This window comes from Thamnophis elegans, chromosome 1 (genome assembly GCF_009769535.1).
Source record: "Thamnophis elegans isolate rThaEle1 chromosome 1, rThaEle1.pri, whole genome shotgun sequence".
NCBI lineage: Eukaryota > Metazoa > Chordata > Lepidosauria > Squamata > Colubridae > Thamnophis > Thamnophis elegans.
Genome location: NC_045541.1, coordinates 108,302,952 through 108,317,071, shown reverse-complemented (window position 1 = coordinate 108,317,071; position 14,120 = coordinate 108,302,952). Strand labels below are relative to the sequence as shown.

The 14,120-nt window shown below is 35.9% G+C and overlaps 1 protein-coding gene across 4 annotated transcripts in view; it reads left to right on the top strand.

The window, feature by feature from the left end:
* PHF21A (PHD finger protein 21A) overlaps positions 1 to 14,120 on the top strand; it is a 128,026-nt gene that overhangs the window by 59,798 nt on the left and 54,108 nt on the right. For all 4 annotated transcript variants that reach the window (XM_032226718.1, XM_032226736.1, XM_032226710.1 and 1 more), the window contains exons 4-5: positions 278 to 310; positions 1,901 to 1,966. In XM_032226718.1, the coding sequence (XP_032082609.1) occupies positions 278 to 310; positions 1,901 to 1,966 (99 nt within the window). The remainder of the gene's footprint in view (positions 1 to 277; positions 311 to 1,900; positions 1,967 to 14,120) is intronic.

The following is a 14,120-nucleotide window of genomic DNA, read 5'->3' as shown; positions in this document are numbered from 1 at the left end:
ATATTCTTTAACAAATGGTATCCAAAGCATGCCTCTCCTGCCTGATGAGACAGGAATGGTAGAGACAACTGGGGAGATATAGTCCCATAAATAATCTGACTCCAAGCCATAAAGGGCTTTAAAGGTGACTACTAGCACCTTGAATTGCACTTGGAAGTATACTGGTAGCCAGAACAATTCATGGAGCAGTGGTGTCACATTTGTTGAAAAAGAGCAACACTAACCTCATATTTGCTGGACCTTACTAATTACTAATAAAATCTGTCTTCTTTTTCAGAAATTGGTTGCCCAAATGAAACAGGATCCACAGGTAAAATACATTTTATTAATGCTATTAATTGAATATTATATTATTAAAGTTTAATGTAAGATCCAATTTAGTGTGTTTGTCTGGATTACTTTTTGAAATAAAATTAAAACATTCATAAATATATTCAGTATATAAGTAGTTGTATGTTTGATACTTTGTTTTGCTATTCAGAAAATTGTGATTAATTTTGGGTTTGTGTTCAACCAGTGCCTTAACACTTATACTTGCTTTAATTCATAGTTTGTAATTCTTTGTAGTTTGTAAGACAAGCAAAATCATAGTTCACTATCAGTGGGTGAATCTATAATTTGCTTTGAATCCAGAAGTAAAATTAAACAAAGCATGGAGCTAGAATAGTGAATGAGGTCTGACATGCGGTCATGTTACAGGTAGACTGCAGTTGAGCCCAACATTTCTGTTGCAAGGTCAGATTTGCCCCATTTTATGACCTTCCTGGCCACAGTTGTTAAGTGAATCACTGCAGTTAAGTGAATCATTTGGTCATTAAGAGAATTTGGGAAGGTTACAAATGGTCATCACATGACCCAGGATAGTACAACTGTCATAAATACATGCCAGGCACACAAATATTGATCATGTGACACAGGGATGTTGCAATAATCATAAGCGTGAAAACCGGTCATACGTTTTTGTTTCAGTAACATTGAATGGTCACTAAATGAATAGCTATAAATTGATATTCCAGAATAAATCTATGTTTTTATTATGTATGAATTAAGTAAGCAGTAATATCAAATTATAGTTTAGTGTGTTGTTTATAATTTTTCAAACTGAAAAAGTTCTCCTGAAACTATGTTTTGTATAGAAGTTATGACAGATATATAATTCACGTACATTTCCTTATAAAACAGCAGTTGATGCACTGAATATTTTACAATTGTAGCTTTATTAAATATCCTACAATACAAGGCACATAGTTTGCAGTATTACCATAAATAAAAGAGCTTTGCAAGGCATTTAATGGTGTGCTTGGTGAAGCACTGAATTCTGGATACTGTAGTTTCTGCACACTTGTGTATAGTTTCAATCAAAGCATTGACTCTACATGTACACTACTCTAGTAAATTGTGTTAGAATTTTAAATAAAATAAAATTCAGGATTTTATAGCTAATAACTATTATTAGGTTTATTGTCTTGCCTTAAATGTAGAGAACAGAATTCCAGTGCTCTTGCTTTTAAGGAACTTGATAATGTTCAGTTAATTTATAATACATATGTATATGCATTATAACTTTTTGAAATATATCTGCTTTTACCTCATGCACATTGTAAGATCTAGAAGCTGGAGATCAGATTTAGTTTTGTATTAAAGATCTTTTGAAATAATTTAATTTTTTAATTAAACATTTTAATTAAACGTCTCCAGTAAATCATACTTCGTATTTTGCCTTCTGTCAACTGTGACATTAACCTGAGAGTCACTAAACAAATATAGTATCAGGAAATTCAAATATTCTTTGTACATTTAGATGCTTTATTATTTTAGTGTATTTTTGCTTTATTAGCAGTCTTATTGCAAATCTGTATTAATGAGCAGAATTGTTGTTATACTTTTTTTTTCTAAGCAGAATGCTGACTTGAAGAAGCAGCTTCATGAACTCCAAGCCAAAATCACGGCTTTAAGTGAAAAACAGGTAGGAAACTGGGATATCCTTGACATGGATTCCAAACATTTACTACTTTAGCAATTTTGTGTGTGTTTAAAAATAGATGTGGCAAGCCAGCATTTTAGATTCAATTTAGTGTATGTACAAAACAGAAATAATTATTTGGTATTTGTATCGTGTATGTATGTATGCCTTTGAATCATACAGTCTTTGACTCCTAGCAGCTACTTGGAGAAATCAATGCAATTTTCTTGCAACATTTGCCAGTTTCTCAGGAATGAGTAAGTAACTGGATTGAAGTCATGCAGCTGTTTTTTATGCCTAAGGCAGGACTGGAATTCATAGACTCCCTGCTTGTAGTCTAGTGCTTTTAACCACCACACTAAACTGAATCTCATTTGGGACAATATTTTAAGTGCAGTTTATTTGGGGATGTGCGATGCTGGAATCTAGCTTTAAAACTGTAATGTCATAAAAGAGTATTGTGTATATTCTAAAAGATACAAATTGGAAAAAAGTGGCCACTTAAGAAGAAGAGGGGTGACTCTATCAAGAGTTGCATATTGCTTCCAGTTTGCCAGTGCATTTGAATGCTGGTGATTAACTACCAGGAAATATTGTCTAAATATGGGTTAAACATTAAAGATAGGGAAGAAATGACAGATAACTAACAACTAGGCTTTTAGACTTTATATAAAAACCATCCATTAAAGTGCAGAAATGTATGGGATTGCTCTATTTATCTCTTAACCTTTTCTCATTTTTGAAAACCTTATTTAATGAAGAACAGAACAGTTGAATATTTGAAAACTCAATGTGTGTTTATGTGTATGTAATCACTTAGATCTCTCAAAAGCACCTGGCTAACCATTTCCAAGAACAGATTTTTCTTTATGCTTACTTTAATATTTTAATAGATGATTAATTAATGGGTTAATTTTCTCTTCTGGAACAGCTTTTCTCAATCCCTTTCTCTCAAAAGGTCCATGTGGTGTGCCCCCACTTCCACTATTTAGGAAAGGAATTTAAAAAGGCGAAGATATCAGGAAAGTTTTCAATTGTTAAATCTTATAGTTTGGGAGATGCCTACTGCTGTGTAATTCTTATTTTGTGTTTTATTATATTTTTTATGCTGTGCATTGCAGTGCTTTGGGACTGGATGGATGGAGGGATGGATGGATGGAGTGTGAGTGAGTGACTTACATTACATGTTTGAAAGGCCTGTCACATATGTTTTCAAATCTATATCAGTCCGGAATTTTTGACTGATACACAATGTACTCTGGAGCATATATATGCACATAAGCATTCAAAGAAGAAATATCTGATACATCTATGAATAAAAAAATAAATGTATATGGCCACCTACTTGCCAGAGTGATTCTGGGTGGCCAACATAACATTAAGAACAAGAATCAACATAAGTAAATTATAAACTGATATATTCTGGCAATCAAATACATATTTTGATTCTTTAAAAATATTCAGGAAAGGACTGAACCTCAGTGTAAGATACTTAGAATTGGTTACAACTGAAGTGATTATAAACCTAAATAAATACAGGTAGAATTCATAATCACTGTCAAAAACTTTTCTTAAAGTCTCCTTGACATTTTTTCCTGAATTCTGGAATGTTCTGAATAGAACAAAAAAAAAAGTTTAAATCATATAGGGGCTTGAGTTACACAAAGGCTTTAGTGTGTTTATTACTGATTTATAAAACCATCAATCTCACTTTTACATGAAGCAGAAGTAGGAACAATTCTTTGGTTAGTGTATGCCTCTATATTATGTTCAGATGCTCAATGAATTATATTTGTTAATATATGCTAACACAATATCGGAATGAGGTCTGTATAAACATAAATTGTATTGAATGCATTTTTAAAGAATTGATATTTATCAAATTTGTCTTCATTCCCAATGACTCTGGGAACTTACAACAACTAAAATGAAGAAAATACAATAATAACAGTATAATAGACAGTGAGAATGGCAGACTGCAGGGATCAAGCAAAGTGTATTACTTTTCCTTGATCAACACCTGGGCAAAGATCCATATCTTCAAGCCCAGACAGAATTGTTAAACCAATTATGTAGCTCAGAATATTCTTAGCAAAAAACAATAAAGAGTAATTTAGGAATAATGATTCTAGACTTGGATAAATAAAATATCAGCTATTTAACATGGGCAAAGTAAAAATTGTCCTGGCTAGGAAGAACTTGACTTCAACTTTGTATACCTTTCTCATATTTGAAATATAGGTATTATTAACATGATATTTAATACATTAGCTTCTGCTTGAATTGTTAAATGAAAGTACAATTTTTACATGTAAAAGAAAAAAATAATTATTTATTGTGACTCATTTATCTTATATTATCCAATTTAGTTGGCTATTGAATTGAACTTTACCATTTGAAATCTTACTTTAATGCTAGAAAATTTACTATTCAGCACTGATCTGTTGTTAGATCAGTGCTGAAGTAGCTGGGTGTATTACATTTTTGCGTTCATAGTGGCATGGTCATATGGAAAATGACAGTTCAGTTTCTATTAGCTTTCTGTCATGAATTATATTATCTAATTGTTTTAAGGAGGGTAATTTTCATACTTAAGAGAAATTGAAACCTCTACTTTCTTTTTCTGAGAAAAAAATGATCAGGTTGCAATGAATGTGTGTTAGGAATTAATTGTGTTTTCATGGCAAATCCCATCAGAAATTTAAATTTGTTACATTAATTAATTCAGTGAACTATTTTTAAGTTCCTTGGTTAGCCCACAGGATTTTCTAATAGTTTCAGAAAAGTTTCATATGCTAATAGATGAATTTGCAGTTATTCTTTACATAAATAGAGATAGACCTTTGTATTGTCATGACGTTTATAATTTGTTTAAAATAGAAAATATGGTGTTTCCTAATTTTGTATCAGAGATCTTCATTGTAGGGAGCTGCATTCTGTAACAAAGTTAAATGTTAACTTTGTTAAATAACAAATGTTAACACTTAACATTTTTTATTTGTGAACCTTTGGAAAATATTCATTTTTAACTATTAATCTTTTATTAATGTATATATATATTAGTGACAAAAACTGTCAGATAAGAACAACGTAGCTTGTGCTTCCAGGAGGTTTTGATTGAATTACAAGTAATTGTAATTGATTATAAGTATTGAATCTTCTGCATGGAACTTTGTATACAAGCCCTCTTCATTTGGAAAATACTTCATAGTGTTGACATTATCTTGACAAAATAAAAAAAGAGATTATGGAGTGATATATTGACCCAAATTTCATAGTGAACTTGACAGAAGTAGGGCTCATGTATCTGTAGTTTCAGCTGCTTGGCTAGTCATACTGTATGCGATGACTCAGGTAATGCATTTTTTTTAAAATTTGTACTTTGGTGAATCTTGACATGTCTTTCTACAAAAAGTTATTTTTTTTTCTTTTTTTCAAAAGGTTTGCCCCTAGAATAAAAATAAATTAAAAGAACAGGTATCTTAAAGGATTTAAAACAAGTTAAGTGACTAATTCAAGGTCACCCGGTTGTCTTTGTGCCTAAGGTATATCTAAGGTGGGACAAGAACTCAGTCTCCCTATTTCTAGCCTGATGGCTTAATTGCTACACCAAATTCATTACTTCTTTACATATAACTTAAACCATAGTATTGGACCTTTTTACAGTTCTCAGGGCCATCTATGTCATTTATTTGAGGTATGTGAGTTAATATAACATAACAAGTAGTGTGTTGTGGAAGTAGAGCACTGCATGTGTTTTGCTGCCAATTCTATATCCCCTAAGCTAGGGGTTCCCAACTGAAAGGGCAAGCAGCTTAGATGTGTGGCTGTATCCCAAAAAGGAATGATGCTGAAAGAAAAACGGCGTAGAAGAGAAAAATATTGTATTACTTTCCTTCTCCCTCTCTTAGAAGTGCCAAGCAGCCAGATGCTTTCAAGTTGTATTCATAGGCCCAGGCCAGAGCAGCCTCTTTAGTGGAAAAAAGTACTGAAGACAGAGGAAGAATGTCTATTGTAAAAACTAACTCTATAATTTTTATTTTTTGATTAAAATTATTTGCCACCCAACTTGTTTTGAAGTGAGTTTGGGTGGCTTTCAGCATGAAAAGTGTTAAAATTACAAAAGAGAAATATTTCTAAAACAATCAAAATGGAAATAGCAATCAAAAGTAGAATTACAATTAAAAGATAGAGACGGAGCAGGATGTGCAGAGGGGAGAGGTGGAATTGCCTCTTAATTCATCAACCACCTCTAGCGTGATGCTCCTCCCCCATTGAGGCCCCAAGCCATCTGACAGAGGCATGTCTTCAGGCCCTTATGGAAGGTCAAAAGGAAGGGAACCAATCTTACTTCAAGGGATAGGATGTTCCAGAGTTTAGCAGAAAAGGCCATTCTCCTTGATCTCACCACCGGAATTTCTTGACCAACAGGGTCTGCAGTATGCCCTCCTCTGCTGGTGCAGATGGGGCAGGCTGGTCCCAATGTAGTGAGGTAGTTCGTCAAGTAACCTCGACCAATGCTATGTAGGGCTTTAAAGGTAATAACTGACACCTTGACTTGCACCTGGAAACAAACTGGCAGCTATTGTAGCTTATGAAGCAGTAGTGTAACATGGACCACAAAATCATTGAATCAAGACCAAAAGATGAACACTTTTATTATTCCTAATAAATACTTCTCTAGAGAAGGTTTACAAGGAGAAATGAAGAGAAAAAAGCCCACTGCACTGGAAGCATCCAGAAAAATGCTTTCTCCAAATCCCTAGCAAAATGAACAAGGCAATATTTAAACAAGTTAAAATAAAAACATACTGACTGAAGATAAAAGTATCACTATGAAGTAATTTAAAAAAGCACAACTAGTCAAAAGTTTACAGAAAGACAAATGATCTAATTGCTGTGGAAAAAAATCAGAACAAAGATAGGCGGGTGTAAATGGCAAAGCACTAGTGCCCTCCTTTTGCAGTACAGGTGACCCTTGACTTACAATAGTTCATTAGTGACCATTCAAAGTTACAATGGCACAGAAAAAAGTGACTTATGACCATTTTTCAGCGTCCCCATAATCACATAATCAAAATTTAGATGCTTGGCAATTGGTTCATATTTATGACCATTGCTGTATCCAAAGGTTATGTGATACCTTTTGTGACCTTCTGACAAACAGAGTCAATGGGGAAAGCAGATTCATTTAACAACCATGTTACTAAGTCAGCAACTGGAATGTTTCACTTCAATGTGGTGTAAGTCAAGGACTGCCTGTACCAGTAAATGAATGTCTGAGATTATGAAAAAAAATGTTGCATAGTGAATAATGAAACCTTTAGTATTTATTACAATATTTACATTTTGGGATTCTTTCTCCTTGATTATCTGCCTGTTCCAAGGACTGGGGTTTCTTCCCCCATCAATGAACAGTATAATTAAGAGCGTAAGAAAATAGCATAAGTTCTCAGACATTCATTTGTTTACTGCTGCTGCAAAAAGGGAGCACTAGTGTTTTGCTATTTACACCCACCTTTCTTTGTTATGAAACTTCTGTGAGAATTGAATTGATTGAGTGATAGTAGGAACAAAACTATCTACAATTAAATCACTTGTCTTCCAAAAAGTATTTCCAATCTGTAATTATATTTGTGATTTTAAATTTGTGGTTGAAAAAGTTTTGCCTACACATGAAAAGTTACTTTTGTTAAAAGAAAAGTGTTTCCTTTGTCACAATATTTATCTAGAGTAATTTTTTATAAGTATAATCTTTATTGTCATTGTACTTAAATACAACGAAATTGGTTTTAACCTCACTGGTGCAAAATTATAACAGAAACAAAAAAAGAAAGAAAAAGAAAAAAAAACTAGCGTGTGCATGGAGTGATTGTGGTTGTATTTAAAAGTCTCACAGCCCAAGGATAGAAACTATCTTTAAACCTGTTTGTTTGGCTGGCTATACTTTGATGTCTTCTGCCTGATGGTAGAAGTGCAAAGAGACACTGACCAGGGTGTGAGTCATCCCTGAGTATCTTCCTTACTCTGCTAAAGCAGCGAGATCTGGCAATGTCATCCAGTGGTGTCAGAGGGCAACCAATGGTTTCTTGTGCCGAATTGATCACTCTAGTGCCTTCCTGTCCACAGCAGTTAAACCAGCATACCATACGGTAATACAATATATGAAGACACTTTCTGTGGTGGACCGATAGAAAAAGGTCATCAGCTGTTGTTCCACCTGATTTTTTCGCAGGACTCTAAGGAAATGAAGTCTCTGTTGGGCCTTTCCAATCACCAGAGACGTGTTGTTTTTCCAGGTGAGATCTTGACTAATAAGCACTCCTAAGAATTTAAAAGAGGAAATCCTCTCAACACAGCCCCCCTCGATATACAGTGGGGCAGGTTCTTCTCTGTGCTTCCAGAAATCTAGCACCATCTCCTTTGTCTTACTAGTATTTAGATGTAAGTTGTTTCTTGAGCACCATGTGGATACCTTCTGGATTTCTTCCCTGTATGCTGATTCGTCCCCTCCAGTTATGAGACCCAGCTCTGTTGTGTCATCTGCAAACTTTATTATGATGTTGGATGGATCAGAGGATATGCAGTCATATGTATACAGCGAGTACAGGTATGGGCTGAGCACACAGCCCTGAGAGAAGCCTGTGTTGAGCTTCAGCGTGGAAGATGTAAAGGACCAAACCCTTACTGTTTGTGGACAATCCGTCAGGAAGTCTTTGATCCATTCACAAGTGAGGGGAGGGAAATTCAGGTCAGTCAACTTTTCAATGAGAATTCCTGGTAAGATGGTGTTAAAGGCCGAGCTATAGTCTATAAAAAGCATTCTGACATAATTCCCAGATTTCTCAAGGTGGCTCAGTGCAATATGTAGAGAAGTGGTGATGGCGTCCCCTGTCGACCTGTTGCTTCTGGTGTTGATTAAAATTTGGTGGAAGACAGGATCTGAGGTGTTGTAGGACCAGTCTCTCAAAGCACTTTATCACTATAGACGTCAGTGCAATGGGTCAATAGTCATTCAAGCTTTTTATGGCTGCTTTCTTCGGAACTGGGATAATTGTGGCTGCTTCCAAGCATGATGGGACTCTAGCCTGTTGCAGGGAGAGGTTAAAAATCCTTGTCAGGACCCCTTTCCCCAACACCCTGTCTGGACCTGCAGCTTTGTTGGGATTTACAGCCTTCAGCTCAGCTCAGCTCAGCTCTCACTTGATGTTCATCCAGGGTGTGAGTGGCTGGAGGTCAGAGGGCCTTTGGGCTAGAGCCACAGAAACTGATCTTTTGACCCCAAAGCAGGTGAATAAGCTATTTAGCTCCTCTACTAGCAGGGCATTAGCATTGGCTATTTTGTTTGTATTGCCCTTATAGTTGGTTAGGTGTTGTAGCCCCTGCCACACTTGTCTTATTATCTTCCAGATACTTCTCTACCTTTTGTTTGTATTTTTGTTTAGCTGCCTTAATGCCTCTTCTCAAGTTTGCCCTGGCTTCATTGATTTGTCTTCGTTTCCTGTCTTGAAGGTGGAGTTTCAGGCTCTCAGAAGTGATTATACCAGAGTTTACGATTACTGTAAACTCTGATACGTTTATTCACTGTTATATTGTCTGTGCATATTTTAGTGTATGAGAGTATAGTGTCAGTGAATTCTTGCAGCTCCAAATGTTCAAATGTACTCCACTCGGTAGTCTCAAAGCAGTCCTGCAACTGGCAGAATGCTCCCTCCAGCCCGATTTTGACAATTTTCAAGACTGGTCATATCCTTTCCTAAGGGGGATATATTTTGGGCACAGTAGCAGAGAGATGTGGTCAGACGTACCCAGATGGGAGAGGGGAATTGCTCTATATGCCTGTCTTAAGTTTGAGTACATATGGTCTAGAGTATTCTTACCTTTGGTGGTACACTGCACATACTGCACAAACTTAGGGAGAACAGACTCCTAGACTGGCTTGATTAAAATGCCCAGCCATGATAAAAGCGCCCTCAGGGTAAGTTTGCTGCTGCCTCTCGATGGCGTCATGTAACTTAGAGAGCGCTGCCCTAACATTTACATCAGGTGGAATATAGACAGCAGTGATAACTATAACAGAAATCTTTCTAGGTAAATAAAATGGCCGACAAATGACAGTTAAGAATTCCACATCTGCAGAACAGTGAGTATAAGCAACTCTACTGTTAGTACACCAGTTATTATGTGTGTAAATACAAAGTCCTCCACCTTTGCTTTTACCAGAGTTCCTGTTTCTGTCAAAGCGGTGTGTGGTGCAGTTAGTTAGCTCCACTGACGCATCCGGTACAAGTGGATGAAGCCAAGTCTCTGTGGTGATCATCACACAGCAGTCACAATGAGCTTATTCGCTGCCATCCATAGCTCTAGTTCATCACTTTTGTGGACAAAGGATCTAGAGTTGGTTAGGAAAATTTTGGTAATGCTGGTCTGTGAGGCTGCTTCCGTAACCGAACTAGCAAACCGGCTCTGCATCCCCCGCTTTCTGCTTTCACTCTCTTCTCTGCCTCCTAGGCCCAACAATGATCCATGGAGAGCCTGGCAGTCTTACTATGTCACTTGGTATATTATGAGACTGCTGGAAGTCGCTGGTAATATCTAGTTGATTAGAAGATCCAATCTTTAATAACTCCCTGCGGGTATAGACTAGTTTTTGCCTAACTCTACTGTGGCACCAGCAGCTCAAAGCCGCAGCGTCTAAGCACGCCGCCATCTTAGGGGGGTGGAATTATTAATACTATAGAAGAATCTATAACAAATTGACAACCTACAACTTTGTAAAGTTTCAAAGATATCATTTTTTTTATTTGTTCCACGTTTTTTTGTCTTGTGTTCACCCCTCCTTGTATAGTGATTGGTGGAAGAAATCCTTTTTGTTACTATTGTAAACTTGTGCTTTATTTTAGACAGTAATTAAAAACACTGTAGTTTAGTGCAAATATTGGTAAAGGTGCTGGAAATAAAATTATATTTTACATTATGCTCCCAAAGCACTTTCACAAATAGGAGCATAACTTTATTTTTACTTTATTTTTTATTTTGCTTCCTTTTCTTTCCTTTCATATAGATAATTTTTTAAGCTTGTTGTTTAACCTCATAAATATAAGCAGATTATAAATGGAGAAAACAGAGAATAAAGAAATGAATGGGACTTTTTTTTTCCTGTTATGATCTTATTTTGCTTTCATATTTTGTGAATTTTGGTTTATGTCTATTTTATATTGCTGTTTTGGTTTTATAAATGGTTTGAAGCAATTCCCAACCCCAGGCAGCGACGAAATAAGTCAACAAACATCTTTCTATCCTTATATTAATTGCATGTATGTGTGTGTGTGGGGACTTTCTTATTTGAATATTAATTTAAACACATATGTTTTCAAATAAAATACATAGAAGTTACTTTGACACATTTATTCTGGAGAGATTAGTTTGGTCTCTTTTTTATGGCAACCCCTGAGATATCGGAAACACTGCTATCATGTAATCCTTAGTCGTCTTTTCTTAAGACTAGACATATCCAGTTCCAGCAACCGTCCTTTATATTTTTTATCCTCGAGTCCCCTAAACATCTTGTGTGCTCTTCTCTGCCCCTTGATGTTGATATATTTTTCAGCTTCTAAAAGTCATTTGCTTCATTACTATATTGTATCATATCCTTCTTTCAGGAATTCAAAGAAGTAAATATTTTAGTCTCTCACAATAATCTTATGAGTTAGAATAAAAGACAATGACAGGCCAAAACTTTCCTAGTAAGGGTTATCATCATTTGGATATATAAAGCTGGGGCTTCTTAGTCCTATGCTAAAACCTAAGATGTCATACACAGGTGGAACACTTACAGAGCCTCTGCTGGTGTCAGATCAATCTTCTCCCACTGGAACAGACTAAAAAAATGAATGTACAAATTCATTCTGTGCTCTTCTAAACTTCAAAGAACCAACAGTTCTACATTTAAAATATTGTTCTATATTAGATAGTGCATCAGTACATAATGCTCTATTTCTTGAACAACTTTCCCAAAGGAATTACAGCTGGTACTTGCAAAATAAGACACTTAAAACAACTGTGCTAGCTCAGTCAGAAGTAACAATTGCAGTAACTGCAATTGGTCAGGGATGAATGTGTCAAATTACAAAATTATCTTACATTTTTTACATAAAATTCTATACTGAAAAACTGCAAAAGAGATGGGTCCAAAATAATGAATATTTCTATTTTCTGAAGAATCCCTTTCCATTTTAATAATATTTAATTCTTTCTCAAAAGCTTTGCCTCATTGGCAATCAACAAGCCTATTTAAAATATATTCCAAGCATAGGTTTTGGCCATTTTTATATCACCAACAGCTATAATCACATTTGAGCACCAGTTTCAGTATCCCACAACTATGAATTTATAAACATTTGCCATTTTTTGACAGAAAACAGTGACTTGCTTTACAACTTAATGAAAGACTCATAAAATTGAGCCTGGACACTTGGTGGCTCACTTAACAACCACAACAATTTATGACCAACATTCCAGGCTCAACTGTGGTTGTAAGTTGAGGACTGTCTGCAGCTGGAGTAGTGAAGCTGATGGACTCTGCTTCTCCCGTCAGCTGGTTTAATTAAGTCCAATTCTGCCCCTCAGTTGCCTGTTGAGCTGACAATTGCTCCAGTCCTTCAATTGCAAATTCTTCCTTTCTGGTATTTGGTATTTGGTATTTTGTTTATTTGTATGCCGCCCTTTTCCCTGGGGGGACTCAGGGCGGCTCACAATCCAAGGGGGGGGGAAGACAAACTTTTACATATAAGACAATACATGATTAAAACGCAACATTCATACCATTCGGGCGGGTTCTGCTCCCCTGCACAACACAAATCTTCCTCCATATATCTAGATTCTGTCATTCCCAGCATTTTCCTTTTATAATTGGAAACCAGGTGTGATGCAATGTTCTTTGTGATGCCTAAAGTCCCAGGGGAGAAAACAAAAACAGGAAAAGCTCATGCTGGCCACTGCAAACTTTTCTTTCCACATCCTATCATGTAAAACAATGAAAGTTATGTAATCCTGTGTAATAAGTACCTCGCTGCAGCTCACTGATATGCCTGCAGTTTTCATAGCTTTAAAAAAAAATACAGAGGATTCAATAAGAAATCTTCAAAAGATATGACAATTCTTAAGTTATGACTATGTGCACCTGATTTCAGAGGGTGACTGGTAGAACACTATCTTTATCTTCATTTCCAAAATCCTCAGTAGACTGTTTTTGAATATAATTAAGAAGTTCATGTTTTCTGTAGAAACAGTTTCATTTTCTTGTCTCTTAAATGTGAACAGAAAGTATTTGGGAATAATTCAGTGGGCAAATTTGCTTTTATCATCTTGGAAATTGTGAGAAAAGAAAATAGTCAAATATTGCAAGTTTTCAGCATCTTATCACAAATGGTTTTTAAATTCATCTGATATTTCAGAATGCTTTCCTGAAATCACATGTGGAAAAAAAAAACAGATTTTCAGAAGACTTAGCAAACTCACAAGATTTCAACAATTTAAATTTTGTATTATTTAATCTGATATTACTCAAGATTTTTATTTATGTATATTTATTAGGTAATCAACACCAGTGGACTCTTAAGTTCCCCATCTTCTTGTATTAATAAATTTTGATATGTTAACTATCTTTGCCTGTTATTTCTTTGTATAAAATGACTGTTGGCTTACCTGAATGGTCGTTCTCTAGGCACTGCGGGAGTGTTCAAGCATGGGTTAACTTCAGCTTGCTGCCCAAGGACTGAGTTTAAATCTTTAGTGTAGCCACGCCTCCTGCTCCCTTTGGAGGTCAGTTTAAAAAACGAAGAGGTAAAGTCCAGAAGGATGATGAAGAAGATGAACTATTTCATCAGGAGCGGTGATTCGGCTCCGCCAGATTACCCCAGGGCAGGGTTGGACACTCCTGCAGCGCCTAGAAAATGACCATTCAGGTAAGCCAATGGACATTCTCCTAGGCGCTGCTTGAGTGTCCAAGCATGGGACATACCCAAGCTATATAGTCCCAGGGTGGGAAACAGAAACATTCTGTTGTTCTGAAGCCACTAAGACTCGCCTCAGGAACCTCCTTCCAAAAGAGGCCTCCAATGCTGCAAAGAGTCCAATTTATAGTTACGAACAAATG